We start from the raw sequence: 17638 nt of genomic DNA on the forward strand, positions 1-17638 counted from the left end.
AAGCCAGAGGTTTATTTCGCAACGTCCAGTTAATTGAAAGCACTACACGGTTATTCATTTGCACAATACCAATAAGCACAAAGAAAGTGCAGATATAAAGCAGAAGAGCATTAGCCAAATTGAGTGTTAATGCCAACAACTTATGAGTGTGTGTGTGTGTGTGTGTGTGTGTGTGTGTGTGTGTGTGTGTGTGTGTGTGTGTGTGTGTGTGTGTGTGTGTGTGTGTGTGTGTATGTATGTGTGTAAACCTATTTGCAAGACCCTTTGCTGGTATGTGTTAATATGGCAGATGGATTTCGAAAACCACAACCACTTGTGTCTGACCAGAATACTGTGGAGAACTGGAGAATATTTGCACAGGAGTACAATATTTTTATACAAACAGCTTATGCAGATAGAGATGCACACACAAGGGCATTTATTTTGCTAAATCTAGCAGGATGTGAGGCTATAGAAAGAGAGCGATCATTTGTATATGCACCAGCATTGTATGAAGGTGAAGGTGCAGACCACCATATTGTTGTGCAAGCTGAATCCAGAGAAGACCCAGAGGGTTTAAAGCATACGTTCAGAGAAATGTGTAACCCCCAGACGAACATTACATTAGAGAGGCATTTGTTCTACACAATAAATCAGAAGCCAGGGAAAACATTTGCAGCTTACATAACTGACTTCAGGAACAAAGCCAAAATGTGTCAGCTTGGTGACTTGAAAGATAAGCGGATAAAGGATAGACCTGTATGTGGTACTAACAGTGCTGCAATGAGGAATATTTTGCTTTGTGACAGTGATCTGATATTAAGCAAAGCAACAGAAATTTGTCAGATCCATGAGGTGACAGAAAGGCACAAGAACATGCTTACAAGTGACAAAAGCATGGTTTCAGTAAGCCCCAGAGTAAATGTAGACAGTATGCAACACGTGGCAAGCAGAAACAGGCCTAAGCAAAGAGCAACCATAGGAATTCCAAAGAATGTGCCAAGTTTTCCAGAAAGTTCCAGAAGTGCAAGTGCCACCACCATCTCAGAGCCATACAAGCACGAGTCAGCAAACCAAAGTCTAGCTTTATTGTTAACTGTTGAAATTGTAGTGCAATGAGTCTAAAAAGAGAAAAATGTTTAGCATATGGTCAGCAGTGCCATAAGTGTAAGAAATGAAACCACTTTCAGAAGTTTTGCAAATCAAGTAAGCCTCGCACAGTTGTAAAGAAAGGTCATACAAGAAATCAAGCAGAGCCAAAACAATCGGCTTTCTATTTAGTTGGTATATCAGTACTAGGAGAAAGAGTTGACTCAGTAAACTTATTGACAAGGAGTGAAGTGTTTTGCACAGTTCGGATCAATGGGAAATCCACAGAGCTCAAAGTAGACACTGGATCAAAGTGCAATGTTATATCAGCAGATGCATTTGCAAAAGTGAGAACCAACAAACAACTCAATGTAACCAGCAGTACATGAGACTTGTGTATGGAGGTGAAGAAATTCAAACCAAAGGTTCAGTAATACTTCCATGTTATTTGGCTGAGAACTGTTACAACTTATTATTCTATGTAGTCCCAATGACCAGTGCAATCTTTACTAGGTCTAAGACAGTTTGAGAATTAATCTGCTTTCTTTTGCTAAAGAAGTTCATCATCCGAGTGCAGTTCCAAGTTCGAGTTTTGCAGAAGCCATTTTCTCAGAGTATGCTGAAGTTTTCGATAAGTTGGGCAAGCTTCCAGTTATGTATTCTATGAAATTAGACCTAGAGGTCACTCCACTGGTCAGACCAGGAAGAAGAGTTCCCATAGCTATGCAATTTAAAGTCAAAGTTGGATAAGATGATGCAGCAAGGTGTGATTTGTCCAGTCACAGAACTAACTGAATGGATGTCATCAATGGTAGCCGCTCACAAGAAAGGCTCAGATGAAATCAGAATATGCACTGAACCTAGAGATTTGAACAAAGCATTAGAGAGGCCATATCATCCAATGCGCACAGTTGAGGAAGTCACAGCTCTAATACCAAATGCCACTGTACTTTCTGTTTTGGATGCAGAGTTCATTTTGGCAAGTGATGCTTGATCGCAAATTCGCATTTCTAACTACCTTTTAGTACCCTGTTTTGCAGACACAGATTTCCAAGGATGCCATTTGGAATAAATTCGGCAAGTGAGGTTTTTCAGCGTGCAATGGAACACATTTTTTCAGGTTATCTTTGTGCCATAATAGTAGACAATCTACTAGCTGGAGGCAGTGGCGAAGCAGAGCATGACAGAAACCTGAAGAAAGTTCTAGATAAAGCATGTGAAGAAAATTTGAAGCTCAATCCTCTGAAGTGCAAATTCAGACTTCCAAAAGTAACCTACATATGACATTTGTTTACAAATACAGGCTTAAAATCTGACCCAGCCAACCAAACAGCTATTTTTAGAGATGTCAGTACCAGATATGTGCAGAATTTACAGCGTTTTCTGGGCATGGTCAACTATTTGGGCATGTTTATACCAGATTTCAGTGAACTGACAGCTAAGAGAGCCAACACAAAAAATGTTGTATGGTCATGGTTACATCATCATCAGAAGGTGTTTGATGACCTTAAGCAGAAAATTGCAACCCCCCCCCCACATTAAGGTATTATAATGTGAATAAACCAATTGTCCTATCCTGTGATGCTTCTAATTTTGGTCTTGGTGCAGTTATTCCACAAGAGGGCAGACCAGTAGCCTATATATCTAGGACAATTACTCAAAACTGAGATGCATTATGCTCAAAGTGAGAAAGAGCTTCTAGCAACAGTTTTTGCATGTTCCACGTTTCATGATTATATTTATGGTAGAGCTATTCAAATTTAAACTGATCATCAGCCTCTAGTTACTATTGTAAAGAAACCTATACATTCTCCTCCAGCGAGATAAAGAATGATGCTCATATTGCAAAAGTACAACTTCAAAATGGTCTACACTAAAGGTAAATTGCTTTATCTGGCTTATAAGTAAAACAGAACAGCTCAATGCTGAAAATTTTGACTTGGATGTAATGTCAGTGTGTAATGTTTCCACCACTAGACTTGAGTTGAGAGATCACACTGTGGACTGATCAAATTTCACAAAAGCTCAATCACTACATCAATGTTGGATGGCCATCAAAACAATCTAGTGCATCACCTGAGGTGCAATTATATTTTCCTTACAGAGATGAATTGTTGATGGAAGATGGTATTATTTTCAAAGGTCCTAAAATTGTTGTTTCTGCTTCATTACAGCATGAATATATTCAGATTTTGCATCATGGCCAACCAGATTTATTATCTACTAAGAGAAGGGCAAGAGAACTAGTATTTTGGCCTTCATTATCAAAAGACATTGACAGCATTCTTTCTTCTTGTTCGATATATTAATAGTGCCAGAGCACATTTGCAAAAGAAACCACTTTAGCTAAATCCAATACCTGAACTACCTTAGTATACTGTTGCAATTGATATCTTTGAATGGAATAATCAACACTATTTGGTTTTGGTAGACTCTTACTCGAACTGATTTGAGATTGATCTGCTACCAAACTTAAGCTCAACAGCTGTTATCACAAGCTTAAATGTCATTTTTCAGTTCATGGTAGTCCTCACAAACTTTATACTGATAATGGTACTCAATTTACTAGCCAGTTGTTTCAGAAATTTGTGAGAAAATGGGACTTTATACAAGTCGCTAGTAGTCCTGAATAACCTCAAGCCAGTGGTCTAGCTGAACGTGCAGTTCAGAGTGCTAAGCAATTACCTGAAAAGTCAAAGCGTGACAATACTGATGTATTCTTGACTTTAATTAATCTCCGAATCATACCTCGTGACGATATTCTTGGCTCACCTGCTCAAAGACTACTTTCCAGACAAACTAGAACTACACTACCTATTATATCAAGTTTGTTGAGGCCTAACTGTAACAATAAAACCATCACGGGCGCCACGCGGCAAGAAAGACTGAGGAAAATGGCGTCGGCTGATGCCTTTATACCCGAAGACCAGCAGAGATGACGTCGGGTGAAGTGCGACACCAGCCGAGGCCAGACCCAGACTTTGGAATCCGGCCGACCGAAGGGCTGCCTGACGACAGGACAACCCATTTGTTATGACTGCAGATGCATCCTTGAAGGACATCCAACAAGTCTCAATTGTTGAATAAGCGTAATATCCAGAAATCTAGTTATAACAGATTGAGCAGATTACTTTGTTTATTGAGGGAAGGAGAGATGGTATGAATCCAGACGACAAGAAGGTTTGATCGAATAGGACAGATAACGGGCATCTGTACCGAGCAGAGATCTTATTGGGTAAGCTCAGAGGGTGTAGAGTATAGAAGGAACCGCAGACATCTTCTTCCTGTACCAGAATCATCATCATTGCAATCACAGCATTATATCTGTGATTCAGACTAAATCAAAGACTGGGTCAGACATAGTTTCCAGATAAGTATGTGTCCGAATTACTCTCTGGAACAGAATCAGACTTTTGAACATTCCACACATCAACCATGTTGCAGAGACTGTTCCAGTTGCTAAAACTGATTCTCACTTTTATGTCACACGATATGGACGAGTTTCCTAAGCCTAGTGTGAAATACACAGCAACGTGAACTTGACTGTATATACATGTGTATTTAATATTGTATAATGCATGTCTCTAGATAATTTGTGATCTCTGCAAGCTAAATATCTCATGACAAATTGCATGATCTATTTCTCAAACAGGGAGGATGTAGATCAGAGTGTAGCATGTGTGCACTATGTCTTTAAGGAAGCATGCGAGGCTGGGCATGCATGCATACAATACAGACACATGCAATCCTGTAGCGCCATTTTGAAGCAGAAACAACAATTTTAGGACCTTTAAAAATAATACCATCTTCCATCAACAATTCATCTCTGTATGATCACAGCAGTCTGTATACACATTAGTCATAGTCAAATAATATTTGTAGTAATGTGTTTGCATAGAATAAAGGAGCTTAAACAGAACCCATGAAGGCTCATTTATTCGTGTACCAACATGAAAGCAACAAATATAATCATAATTTAGCCTAAAGAGTATATCAAACTTTTTTTTTTTTTACACCTTTTTAAAAACTTGATAGTGCATAAGGGCTGGATTGCACCACCTCCACTGCCTCCTGTCGTTCTTCACCACATCATCAGGTCCTCATGCAAAAGGGCAGAAGCATCACCTACCCGGAAATATGACTTCACTGGGGACTGATGCAGTCTGGCTTTAACTAGCTCTGGGATCGCATGGTGACACAGCCACAATCAGAAAACAATCACTTATGTCCAGCTCTTTACTCCGGTTATCAAAGCTTAAATTAAAAAGCTCTTTATTCAGTCAAACTTTTTCTCTATTACAGTTCCACAAAAGCAGCATGTCAGAACACCATACTTCCCTCTTTTTCACTGTGGCAGCAACAACTCTGCTTCTTTAGGCGTGGCACCCCCTTCTCAATAATGATGCCTGCACTCTTCAGTGGCAGCCATGAGTACAACTCCATCCACATTCCTCCTTCTAAGTGGTATTCTCCAGACATTCAAACCCTCCCACCCCAGTAATTCTTCTCATGTTGGACTCTATTACCGAATCTTGGTTATAAGCAACAAATACAGAAACGCTGTTATAGCTTCACAGGTTTATACTAGGCCAACAACCACCAAGGACTTTACAAGGCTACCTGTGCAACCCAACCCAGTTTTGCCCCAGGGATCCCTGAACACCTATATGGTGGGGTATGTTATTAAACAGGTAGCTAGGGGTTATGTTAGCTGGAATTAATTTACACTAAAAAAAACTTTCTACCAGGTGTTCCCAGTGGAGTAAACATAGAAAATACTCCCCAAATCTTTTAAAAGTTAGTAAATAATGTAAAACAATCCAATCCAGAATATGTTGAATTTAGTAAGCATAGAGTTACTAACAGAAACACCAAATTCAACACATCTTTTAGTGTCTTCCAATATGGAGGGCATAAACTTTCAATAACAATTTTCCAGCATGGGGCAGCAACGTATGCCCAATCTACAGATGTCAAATACACACAAAGGAAAATATCTCTTAATTTGTCTGTCCTAAGAAATAAATAAAACATCCATTACTACTACACTACCCCTTTACCATCAGACAAACAAATAGTGTCTCCAATATACATTGCCAATGTTGCCATCATAATTTGATGGCAGAGTCCAAAGAGCCACAGTCAAACATGGAAAAAATTATACAGAACAACTGTTACTAACCCATTTAAACCACATTCCTAGCCTGTTTCAAGTTACTGGTACTACCAGTATTAACAATTCTCCCTTTAAGATAGGGAAGAAACTGTCATCCGAATTCTTCATATTTCATCCATAACTTTGCCCACTAGGTCACTTTTGAGTAGGGGATTCTAAAATTTGACCCAGCTTTCAGATTAATCACCAATAGCTATGGTAATGGATGGCAATCTTAAAACAGTTTCTTTTATAGAAATGTCACTGCTCAGAGACCAAGCTGTGAATGATAAACATTATTGGTTAACAAGGAACATTCTTCCATCAAATAATCTAACAACCTGATTATACTTCCCATAGCACTTTCTGAACATACCCCCTTAATATTAATGCAGAAAGCAGTGTAGAATGGACCAAAAGCTTTACACTGTAAAGGACAAGTGTTTGCTCAAGAAATAGTTTTTTCACGGCTGGTAGCCTGGACACCCTGCAATCCAGAACAGTTTGTAAGGAATCTGGAAAACTAAGGCTAATTTAAATCTGGTAGTAAAACAATTTGAACTAAATATTAGGAAAAAAATAAAATCATTTACTTACAGCTTTTACTGATCAGAAAATATTTATACTTTTTTAGCTTATGCTTTTTAAGTTTATTTTTAAGAAAATGCTTTAGAATGCAAGATGAGTATAAGCTGCTAGAGGAGAGACATTCCACACCACGTAGGTGTTGAGTTAATGCAGAAAAAGGTTTTGAATTTAAGCAGAGTTAAAAATAATCCAGTGTTAACTCAACAAAACCCACTGCTTTAAACACAAGTGGAAACTTTCTGCTAAAACTAAATAACTGTAACGTCTGAAGTGAAACAAATTAGTATTAAAATTAGTATCCATTCCTGACCAATCTCCTAATGTTAAATGACAAAAAAACAAGTTGTTCAAGAATAGGCCTAACCATAAATATATATAAAAGGAAATAGTACTGAGGCTTCTCTCAATTTGTACTCCCAGATGTTTAATAAATTCTACAGTTTGCACCAGTTCTAAAGTCATCAGCACATTTGGCTAAATAAAATTCTGCACAGCTAGGGAATAATGCATTCGAACAGAAATTAATTTACTATATGGCAATACATTATGTACTTTCTACTTGTACTGCAGCTCTCTATAATTCTTATCAGATGACAGAATAAACAGGAATGCAGATGGTTGAATTACAAACTACAAATGAAGCTCTGAAAGCACACCTGCAATGTGAACTACTCACCGAGGTTCCATGTTATGTTATCTTATCAGTGGGTCACACGTTTACTATGCTGTATCAACTCTGTACATACCCAACATTCAGATGGTCAACCAGGGCTTCAGTCAGGCGTGTAGCTGCAGTTACTGCTTCTCTTCTTCTTTGTTCTAAAGAGGTACAACAATGCATTTTATTTACACAAGAAGTAACTCACTTAAAAATATTCCAGGCACTTTGTTAAAAACCTTAAAACTTCAGTGAAAGAACAAAACTGAAGCTCTTCAGCTCACCAAGTTATAAAGTTCCAGCACCATTATTTAACACCCCTTCCTTAAATAAGATACAGTTACGTTTGACTTAAACATACACACTATAACATTTAATGCTTCAAAGTGAATATCTTGAAACTAATGAAAAAAAATTATAGTATGTGATAAATATATAAAATCACAAATACTTCATAAGCTCATTATTCGTGCCGCTAGGCGGTAAAGTTTCAAACACAAAAATAAAACATCTCTTTCTATAATAAATCTGCAACATTAACAAAGCAGGACATTCACACTCAAATATAATAAAATATTTAACTAACTCTAGGTTCCAATTATGGCACTACTTAAAAAAATGCAGGACCACAGTCCTTGTAAAAACACCATTTCAAATGCCTCTAATATGTTCCTGCACTCGCTCACCTTGTGTGTGGTCTGCCCAATATAAAGTGTTTTATATGGACACAAGTCAATACATCATCTCTCCTCCAGATAACAGTTTCTATTACTAATTACTCTAAGGTGATGGCCATTTATATTTTTTTCTGAACTGTGCAGTAAGGACCTATCAAACACCCTTTACATTTTTTTCTCCACTTGCCCCCCCATTCCCTTAATGAATGCATAACTCACCATTCCCCTAATGAATGCATAACTCAAATCACTTTTTTGAGAGATATTATTGGAAGAAATTTTCAGTTTCAGAAACTTCAAACACTCCTCTAACTTTGCTATATACCAACAATTCTTCACAATACATGATACAACATCAACAAAAGGGGCATAATGCGTTACAAAATATACATCTTCACTATTCAACTTAGTTAATACCCATGCATTTAAATTTCTATTCCTCACATCACATCTTAATTTGAATGTCTGTAAAGAAATAGGCAACTGCTTATAATCATAAACACGTATCCCTAACATATATACAATTTCATCTAACACTTACTGAAAATTCTCATTTTCCACATAGAAAAGTTCTTGCCCTACAAAAAAGGGGGGGGGGGGAGAGTAAGAGAGTAATACACTACTATGGTGCATGGAACAACATAGGAGTAATAAACATACATAGAGGTCTATCCCCTATAAAAAGGGCAATTTTGAGATCTTTGCTGATGAGAAGGGCATAACATTCAAGGCAATGAAGATGAAGTGGGCTTATAAGTAGCAGCAGCTTTCTGCAGAAATAGTAGTACGGGGGGGGGGGTACTTACTTTTCTGTTAACCAGGTAGGTGTGTTAGTTCTAAGATCCATCTCAGCCATGGCAATACACAATGAGTAACAAAAGCAAACCGTAAATATCAAGACTACAGATTCTTATGCACTCACTTTCAAATCATGACCTATTAAAAGGTTGGTATGCACCACATTTGCAACTTGTTACATCATCAGATGTAGTACGCTGGAAACAGCCAGTTATAAGGCAGCATTACAGGTGGTTATTTGAGGATAATGAGTTTTAACTATCAAAGAAATTATCACCAAGGTATGGGAAGACACTTGAGAGATATTCTTAGGGATATTTGTTATGAGCAATTCAACGAATAATCCATTATTGCTTTAAGGTTTAGGCTTAGAAAATGTGGATTATATAAATTCACGTACATTCTAAAACAAGTCAGGTTCTAGTTTCAGTCCAAATATGTCAAAATTAAAAGCAAACAAAACATTTATAATAAAGTTATGTCTGTTTCGTTAAGGACACCATAAATGGTGTCTTAAGATATTTTACTACTACATGGTTGTGGGATACAGATATCAGCAATCAGGAATGTTTGCTGATAGTTAAGGAAGACCAACAGACAGCTAGGGTTTCCTCATCTTACAGTGTTTCAATTTACAAGTTTAGTAGTAGCTCTGGGGAGTAACCATGATGCTTTTCAAAAAGAACCCAGAGTCCAGTCCCATATCATTCCACAACTTTAACAAAAGTCTTTACACAGGTTTTGCATCCACCAGAATACCAGCTTTAATACAACCTAATTTATTCATTATGCTCCATGCATGCATAAGGCAAATGCTACATACTTTCTGCAGTAGAACAGATAGATAAGTAGAATTATTGCGTGTTCCTTTAGCCTCCATTCACCTGCTGTGTGACTAAGAGCAAGTCACACATTCATGGCAGTAAACCCAGGCTGAGCTTGACAACAGTCCTCCTACAAAGGCTTGTTGTCAAGGCACCAAGGAAATAAAAGTGTTCACCATTTTTGGATGTTTTGCCATCATTTAGATTTTACACTAAAGTTGTGCATTATTAAATAAAAATGTTTTGAAATTAAATTTTCAAGGTAAATCAAACCAGTCACTTGACTGTTTGGAAGTACAGTAAAAAAATAAGTAAAGGAAGAGAAAAAAGAAAAAGTCTCTCGTCAACCCACGTTTCTCTTGTCAAATTACCATTACTACACCTCAGACCATAGTCCCATCCACTGCTTATACTTTTAATATTTTTTCAGAATGCAATGACATTGTTTGTTTTCATTGTATCTTATGTTCTTTGTGTAACATCTGATCTGCTGTTAAATTGTCTTTTACCTTAAAGCATTTGTATTTATTATTTGATGTACAGTGGATATAAAAGTTTACACACCCCTGTTAAAATGCCAGGTTTTGTGATATAAAAAACGAGACCACAATAAACCATTTCAAAACTTTTCCCACCTTTCATGTGACCTATAACCTGTACAATTCAATTGAAGAAACAAACAAATCTGTTATGGGAAAAAAATAAAAAACGTGCAATAAGCTGGTTGCATAAGTGTGCACACCCTTAAAATAGAAGTTATGTACTCACCATAACGTTCCATCTGAGTAGATACTTTATTTGTCTGCAACCTGTAGGGATTCGGATCCGACCTCGGATCCGACCAGCAGCTTTCCAAGCTTCAAGATCCGAGCTCCTAGCTCCTCCCCCTACCCATAATCCCTTGCTACCAACCACATTACCTCAGATCGGTTATTTTGCCCTATAAGCTAAAGACGGAGAGAATTCTCCACAGGACAATATTTTACAGAGGTTCGGGGGATGGCAGGGGGGGTCAGTTGCAGACAAATGAAGTATCTACTCAGATGGAACGTTATGGTGAGTACATAACTTCTATATCTGAAGTAGTTACTTCATTTGATCTGCAACCTGTGGGACAGTGTCCCCAGCTTACCTAAAGGCCCTGGGTGGACCCTACGGAAGGATATTCCAAAGCACCGCGGAGCCAAAGGAAGCCCTGCTTCTGGAGATCATGTCCAGTTTGTAATGAGAAATGAACGTATGGGAAGAGGACCAGGTAGCCGCTGAACAAATATCGTCAACTGGAACTCTAGACCAAAACGCTGTTGAGGTAGCCACAGACCTGGTAGAGTGTGCCCGGATGGCAACCGGAGCTGGTCTCCCAATTGAAATGTATGCCTGCCTGATACATTAAGAAATCCAATTCGCTACTGTCACCTTAGAAATTGGTTTGCCCATGGCTGATTTAGCATAAGAAACAAACAACTGGTCTGACTTGCGGAAATCTTTAGTCCTGTGCAAGTAAAAACGCAGTTGCCTGTGTACATCCAATTTGTGCAATGTGTATTCACCTTTGTTTTGGAAGCTAGGGAAGAAAACAGGGAGGTTAATGGATTGATTAATGTTAGATTCTGTGGCTACCTTAGGGAGAAAGGAAGGATTAGTCCTGAGGGCCACCCTATCTTTGTGAAAAATAAGGTATGGATACTTAATGCACAAGGCTTGTAGCTCTGATACCCGCTTGGCGGTGGTAATTGCTACCAAGAAGGCCGTCTTCCAAGATAAGAACTTTAATGGCGCAGAGGCCGCAGGTTCGAAAGGTGGTCCCGTTAGTGCTTGTAATACCAGGGTAAGATCCCATGGAGGCATGGCCGGTTTAATGGGAGGCTTTAAGAGGAACACGCCTTTTAGAAAGGCTTTGCATATTTTAACTGAAGCCAAAGAACTTATGCCATCTCCTACATGATAATGGGAGATGGCAGCAAGTTGAACTTTAATGGTGGACGCGCTAGCTCCCTGCTCAAAAAGGAGGGATAGAAAGTCCAAAATGTTGGGAATAGGAACCGTAAAGGGGTCTAATCCCTTATCCTTTGCCCAGATGGAAAAACGTTTCCATTTACTGTTGTAGAGTTTTCTGGTGGATGGCTTATGAGCTGCCACGAGAATAGCCTTGACTGGGGAAGAGATACCGGGAGTTCTTGCCATTAATGGAACTGGATCAGCCAGGCTGTGAGCCGGAGGCTGACCAGGTTTGGAGTGTGGCATCTCGTCGGATGCGAGATTAGGTCTGGTTTGGGATCCAGAATCCAAGGGAGAGCCACACTGAGACTGCAGAAAGGGGAACCAGACTTGTCGAGGCCAGAAGGGAGCAATGAGAATCACTTTGCTTCCCAACCGACAGGCTTTCTGGATGAATTTCATCATCAGAGGAAGAGGAGGAAGACCGGGCGGCCAAGCATGAACCAGGGCGTCCCTGGGGGATTCCCCTTTGGGGGGAACTATCGCGAAGTACTCGCTGCATTTTGCGTTTAAGGGAAAAGAAAAAGGTCGCAGCGAGGTTGACCCCATTTGTGGAATATTTGTTTCGCGACCGAGGGATTCAGAGACCACTCGTAAGGGCTGAGAAACACCCGATTTAGGCTGTCTGCTAATATGTTGGTCCGTCCCGGAATGTGCGTTGCTATCAGAAAGAGGTTGGTGGAAATCGCCCATTCCCACACTCTCATGGCTTCTCGACACAGGGGGTAAGACCTGGTCCCTCCCTGTTTGTTGATGTACCATACCACGGACATGTTGTCCATGTGGATTGCAATAGTCCCCAGAGGTAGAAGGTGATGGAGAGCTTGCAACGCCAATAGCACTGCCCTCATCTCTAGGACATTGATATGCAATGCAGTCTCTAGAGGAGTCCACGTTCCTTGGACTGACTTCCCTGCATAATGCCCGCCCCACCCGAGGCAGGAAGCGTCCGTGGTCAACGTGGCTTCGACTGGGGGAATCACAAAGGGTCTCCCTTCTTTGAGATCTTCTGCCTGCAGCCACCAAAGTAGGGAGTCCCTGCATGCCCTGCTCAGGGGAATCGGCATGTCCAAAGGGTGGGTCAACAGAGACCATTGGACCTGGAGAGTCCACTGTAATACACGCATCCGCAGACGGGCATGGAGAGAAAGGCCAATTGCCGCCGACATAGATCCTAACGCCCTCAGGACTAATTCTGTTGGAGGGGTTGGGATCTGAAGAATATCCCAGACTTGGCGGTACAAACTGTTTATTCTGGTTGGTGTGAGGACCACCTCTGGAGATTCGAGTATCCAACCTGGCCCCTATGAAATCTAGGGCTTGAGATGGGCACAGGCAGGACTTCTTCAAATTGACTGAAATGCCCAAATGAGCAAACAGAGATAGGGCATAGTCTCTCGCTGTAACCAGAAGATGCTTGTTGGGGGCGGTGAGGAGCCAATCGTCCAGGTAAGGGAACACCTGAATGCCCTGGAGTCTCAGGTGGGCTGCTACCACTGCCATGACTTTGGTAAACACTCTGGGGGCTGAGGTTAGGCCAAATGGAAGAACCCTGAACTGATAATGACTGGCTCCTAGCCGGAAGCGGAGAAATCTCCTGGACCGTCTGTCCATTAGTATATGGTAGTACGCGTCCTTGAGATCCAACGAGCACATCCAGTCGTTCTCCTGCAGAAGGGGGAGAATAGATTGGAGATTGACCATCCGGAACTTTTCCTTGGGTATGAACAGGTTCAGGGACGAAAGGTCTAGAATGGATCTGAGGTCCCCCGTTTTCTTTGGCACCAAGAAGAACCTGGAGTAATAACCCGATCCGGACTGATCTGGGGGGATGGACTGAATGGCTCTTTTTCTTAGCAACTCTGAAATTTCTTGAGTTGCGGACTCCCTTTGATGGGGTGGAACATCGGGGAGATGTTTGGGCTTGGGGGGGGGGGTTGCAAGAATGGAATTGTGTAACCTCTGGATATTATCTGGAGCACCCATCGATCGTTTGTAATTGACTCCCAGCTTGATAGGTGCTCCGATAGTCGCCCCCCGACTGCCTCCAGAGAGGGACAGTCGGGCAAGCCCTCAGGGCTGTTGCGCGGGTCCCTCCGAGAAGGGTTCTCAGGACCCGAAGTTACGCGGGCCCCCTCTGCCTCTGGGCCGGCATCCACCTTGTCCTCCTCTGCCTCTAGAGGACGAGTTGTCCGCAGCAGGACGGGATTGCTGAGATTTCCGGAACCACAGCTTCTTTTGCCCCCTCTGATTCCTGGAGAAGGATCTTTGGGGGTTCGAGAAGCGGACTCCGACGGCCAACAGCGTCTTCCCATCCTTCTCGCTTTGGACTAGCGTGTCGCGAACCGATGAGCCAAATAAGGCCGAACCATCGTAAGGGGCATTCGCGAAGGACGCCTTGAAGGGATCCGTGAAATCGCAGAGGCGGAGTCAGGTGTGCCGTCGCAAAACTACTCCTGCTCCGCTAGCTCTAGCGGCTCCTTCCGTGGCATGAGAAAGAAGCCGCATAGATGTGTTTGATATGGACTTTAGAGTGGCCATTCGGGTCTCAAAAACCTTTTTGTCTGAGACCGAAATGGACTCCGGAGGGTCTGCAGCGTATTCCTTAATTAAGTCACTCTGTAGCCTGATAGTGTGTGCCATGTAGTTCAGCGACCTTATAGCAAAGGTTGCTGAAGCAAACATCCGTTTCCCAATACGGTCCAAAGCCCGGGACTCCTTGTCCAGCGGATGGACCGAAGAACTTTCTTGGGCAAGTTCTTTCTTAGTGGCCGCCGCCACCAACATAGCATCCACTGGTGCGCCTTTGGACAACGAAGGTCTATCCGAGGGAGGGCTGAGGACCTTATCCGGGCGTCTAGGGATAGGCTCCATGGTGTCGGGCTCCTTCCAAGCCCTGGTGGTAATTAGGTCCACCAAGGGGTCGGCTGGGGGGGACACCCAGGAGGTAGATGGGCCTGCCTCAAAGGCCTCCAGAAATACGGACTCGTCCATGGAGGGCTTTTGGGCCGACCACCCCCCTTTTATACGCATCTCCTCCATGATGTCTCCAAATGAGACATCTTCAGGGGGTGACCTTGGGGAACCCTCCGTATCCCCCAAATCCGTATCCGTGGTAATGGACTCGGGGGAGTCCAGGTGCCTCCTTTTGCACTGGTGCTTCCGAGGCACCTCTTCGGCGGGACTGTCCGAAGAGGGCTCATCCACCGGTTGGTGTTCCTCCCTGGGAACTAACTGGAGGCTTTGGGCAGGCTGTCCCGATGGACGGATGAGCGAAGACAGACCCTGATACAGTGGGGGCACGGACGGAGACCTGGATGACCTCGACAGTACCCTCTCCACTACCTCAAAGGCCGAGGGAGATTCACCATTCCCAGCCTGAGAAAGTAACCTCCTCGGCTCCGAGGTAAGGATCGGGGTCGGAGCCGAAGCAATCGGATCCGAGGCAGTGGTGCGCTCCGGCCCCATCGGCGCCGAAGACACAACCGCTCCCTCGGATCCGATGCCCAACCCTCGGCCCCGAGAGCTTGTATCCAACAAGCTCGAAGGCATAGTCGGCGCCGACGTATCCCCGGATCCGAAAGGGCCTGGATCCGAAAACTCCGAGACCCGATAACGGGTCGGAGAAGGAGCTATCGGGGCAAACATGGGGGCTGCACTCCCTCCTAAAAGGGGGGGGGGGGAGGCAAGAGCATCCCCATCTGCATCTGGGTCTGCAAAAATCTTCGCATCATCCGATCCATGTCTGCTTCGGAGATGCTTCTGGTAGACCGCAAAGAGGTAGTCGAAGCAGGCCGGGAAGGCCGCCTCGAAGACCTCGAGGGAGACCTATCCTCCTCCTCCGGCTCCGGGGAAAAGGAAGGAGAACGGAGCCGAGAAGACAAGGATCCGGAGACCCTCTCAGGAGATTTCAGAATCTTTTCAGGCGGAGCCGAGGGAGGAGACTCTGCCCGCCTCTTAGAAATATGACTCTCTCTCTCTCTCTGTGTTTCTTCTTCTCCCTGTGGGAAGAAGAACCAGACTCCACAGAGCTAGTACCCAATAAGGGAGGTTGAGTCCTGGGTACAGCTGAGGGAGTAGCCGGCGCTGAAGCTACCGGAGTAGCCTGGATCTGGCTAGGAGAGGAAGAAGAAGCTGATTCCTGAGGGAGTTTTCCCGCCAGGATCAGCTTGTTCTTCCTGTCCCTAAGTGCCCGAGGATTAAAGGCCGCACAAATCTGGCAGGCCTCTGACAAATGTGCTGCCCCCAGACACAAAACACACTGAGTGTGGCCATCAGCTGGGGAAAGCTTATGGCCACACTCAGTACACTTAGAAAATATAGCTTTTACTTCAGCCATAACTCTCTCACACACACACCCAAACACTAAGAGGGGGAGGGGAGAGACAAAACTAAAGAGAAAGTTTTTTTTTTTTTTTTTTTAAAACGTGGGTATGATTAGATAAACGCTAAAAACAACACACACACAATTTAAACTAGAAACTAGCTTTTAGAAAAGGAACAATCTCACCAGGCCAGGAGCTCTTCATTAAGAAGCAACTGTCTTTAGCCGCGGCAAAAAACGATCTGAGGTAATGTGGTTGGGTAGCAAGGGATTATGGGTAGGGGGAGGAGCTAGGAGCTCAGATCTTGAAGCTTGGAAAGCTGCCGGTCGGATCCGAATCCCCACAGGTTGCAGATCAAATGAAGTAACTACTTCAGATCTAATACTTTGTTGAAGCACCTTTTGATTTAATTACAGCATTGTCTTCTTGGGTAGTAGTCTATCAGCATGGCACATCTTGACTTGGACTCTTCCTTGCAAAAGTGCTCCAAATCTGTCAGATTGCAAGGGTATCCCTTGTGCACAGCCCTCTTCTGGTCATCCCACAGATTTTCTATTGGATTTGGGTCTGGGCTCCGGCTGTGCCATTCCAAAACTTTAATTTTCTTCTGGTAAAGCCATTCTTTTGTTGATTTGGATGTATGCTTGGGGTTATTGTCATGTTGAAAGGTGAAATTCCTCTTCATCTTCAGCTTTCTAGCAGATGCCTGAAGGTTCAGGACCAAAAGTGACTGGTATTTGGAACTGTTCATAATCCCCTTCCACCTTGACTAAAGCCTCAGTTCCTGCTGAAGAAAAGCAACCCCAAAACAGGATATTGCCACCACCATGCTTCACTGTGGGGATGGTGTTTTTTTGGTGATGCGAACTGTTGTTTTTCCACCAAACGTACCTTTTGGAATTGTGGCCAAAAGTTCAGCCTTTGTCTCATCAGACCATAACACATTTTCCCACATGCTTTTGGGAGACAATGTATTGTTTTGCAATTTTTCGCTAGGCCTGCATATTTTTCTGTGTAAGAAAAGGCTTCCGTCTTGCAATCCTACCCCATAGCCCAGAGATATGCAGAATACAGAAGCTTGTTGTCCCATGTAGTACACAACCAGTACTTGCCAGAAAGTCCTGCAGCTCCTTCAGTGTTGCTGTATTGGCAGCCTCCCTGACCAGTTTTCGTCTAGTCTTTTCAACAATTTTGGTGGAACGTCTAGTTCTTTGCAACGTCACTGTTGTCCTACATTTTCTCCACTTTTTGAGGACTGTCTTCACTGTGTTCCATGGTATATCCAATGCTGTGGAAAAGTTTTTGTACCCTTCTCTTGACTGATGTCTTTCAACAATGAGATCCCTGTGATGCTTTGTAAGCTCTCTGTGACCCCATGGCTTTTGCTGTAGCAGGCAACTGAGTAAATGTCAGGAAAATCCTACTAGGACAGCTGAACTTTATTTGGGATTAATCAGTCTCTAATTGATGGCAGATGTGTATCCAAGAAGACTGAATGCTGTAATTAAAAGGTGCTTCAACAAAGTATTAGTTTTAAGGATGTGCAC

The 17638-nt window shown here is 42.7% G+C and overlaps 1 protein-coding gene across 1 annotated transcript in view; it reads right to left on the reverse strand.

Moving 5' to 3' along the window:
* Positions 1-17638, reverse strand: part of BLOC1S1 (biogenesis of lysosomal organelles complex 1 subunit 1) — a 458694-nt gene that overhangs the window by 371200 nt on the left and 69856 nt on the right. The window contains exon 2 of the mRNA XM_044083726.1: positions 7558-7630. Within this exon, the coding sequence (XP_043939661.1) occupies positions 7558-7630 (73 nt within the window). The remainder of the gene's footprint in view (positions 1-7557; positions 7631-17638) is intronic.

The sequence above is a fragment of the Protopterus annectens genome, chromosome 9.part0 (genome assembly GCF_019279795.1).
Source record: "Protopterus annectens isolate FY-2018-M chromosome 9.part0, PAN1.0, whole genome shotgun sequence".
In the NCBI taxonomy this organism is placed as follows: Eukaryota; Metazoa; Chordata; order Ceratodontiformes; family Protopteridae; genus Protopterus; species Protopterus annectens.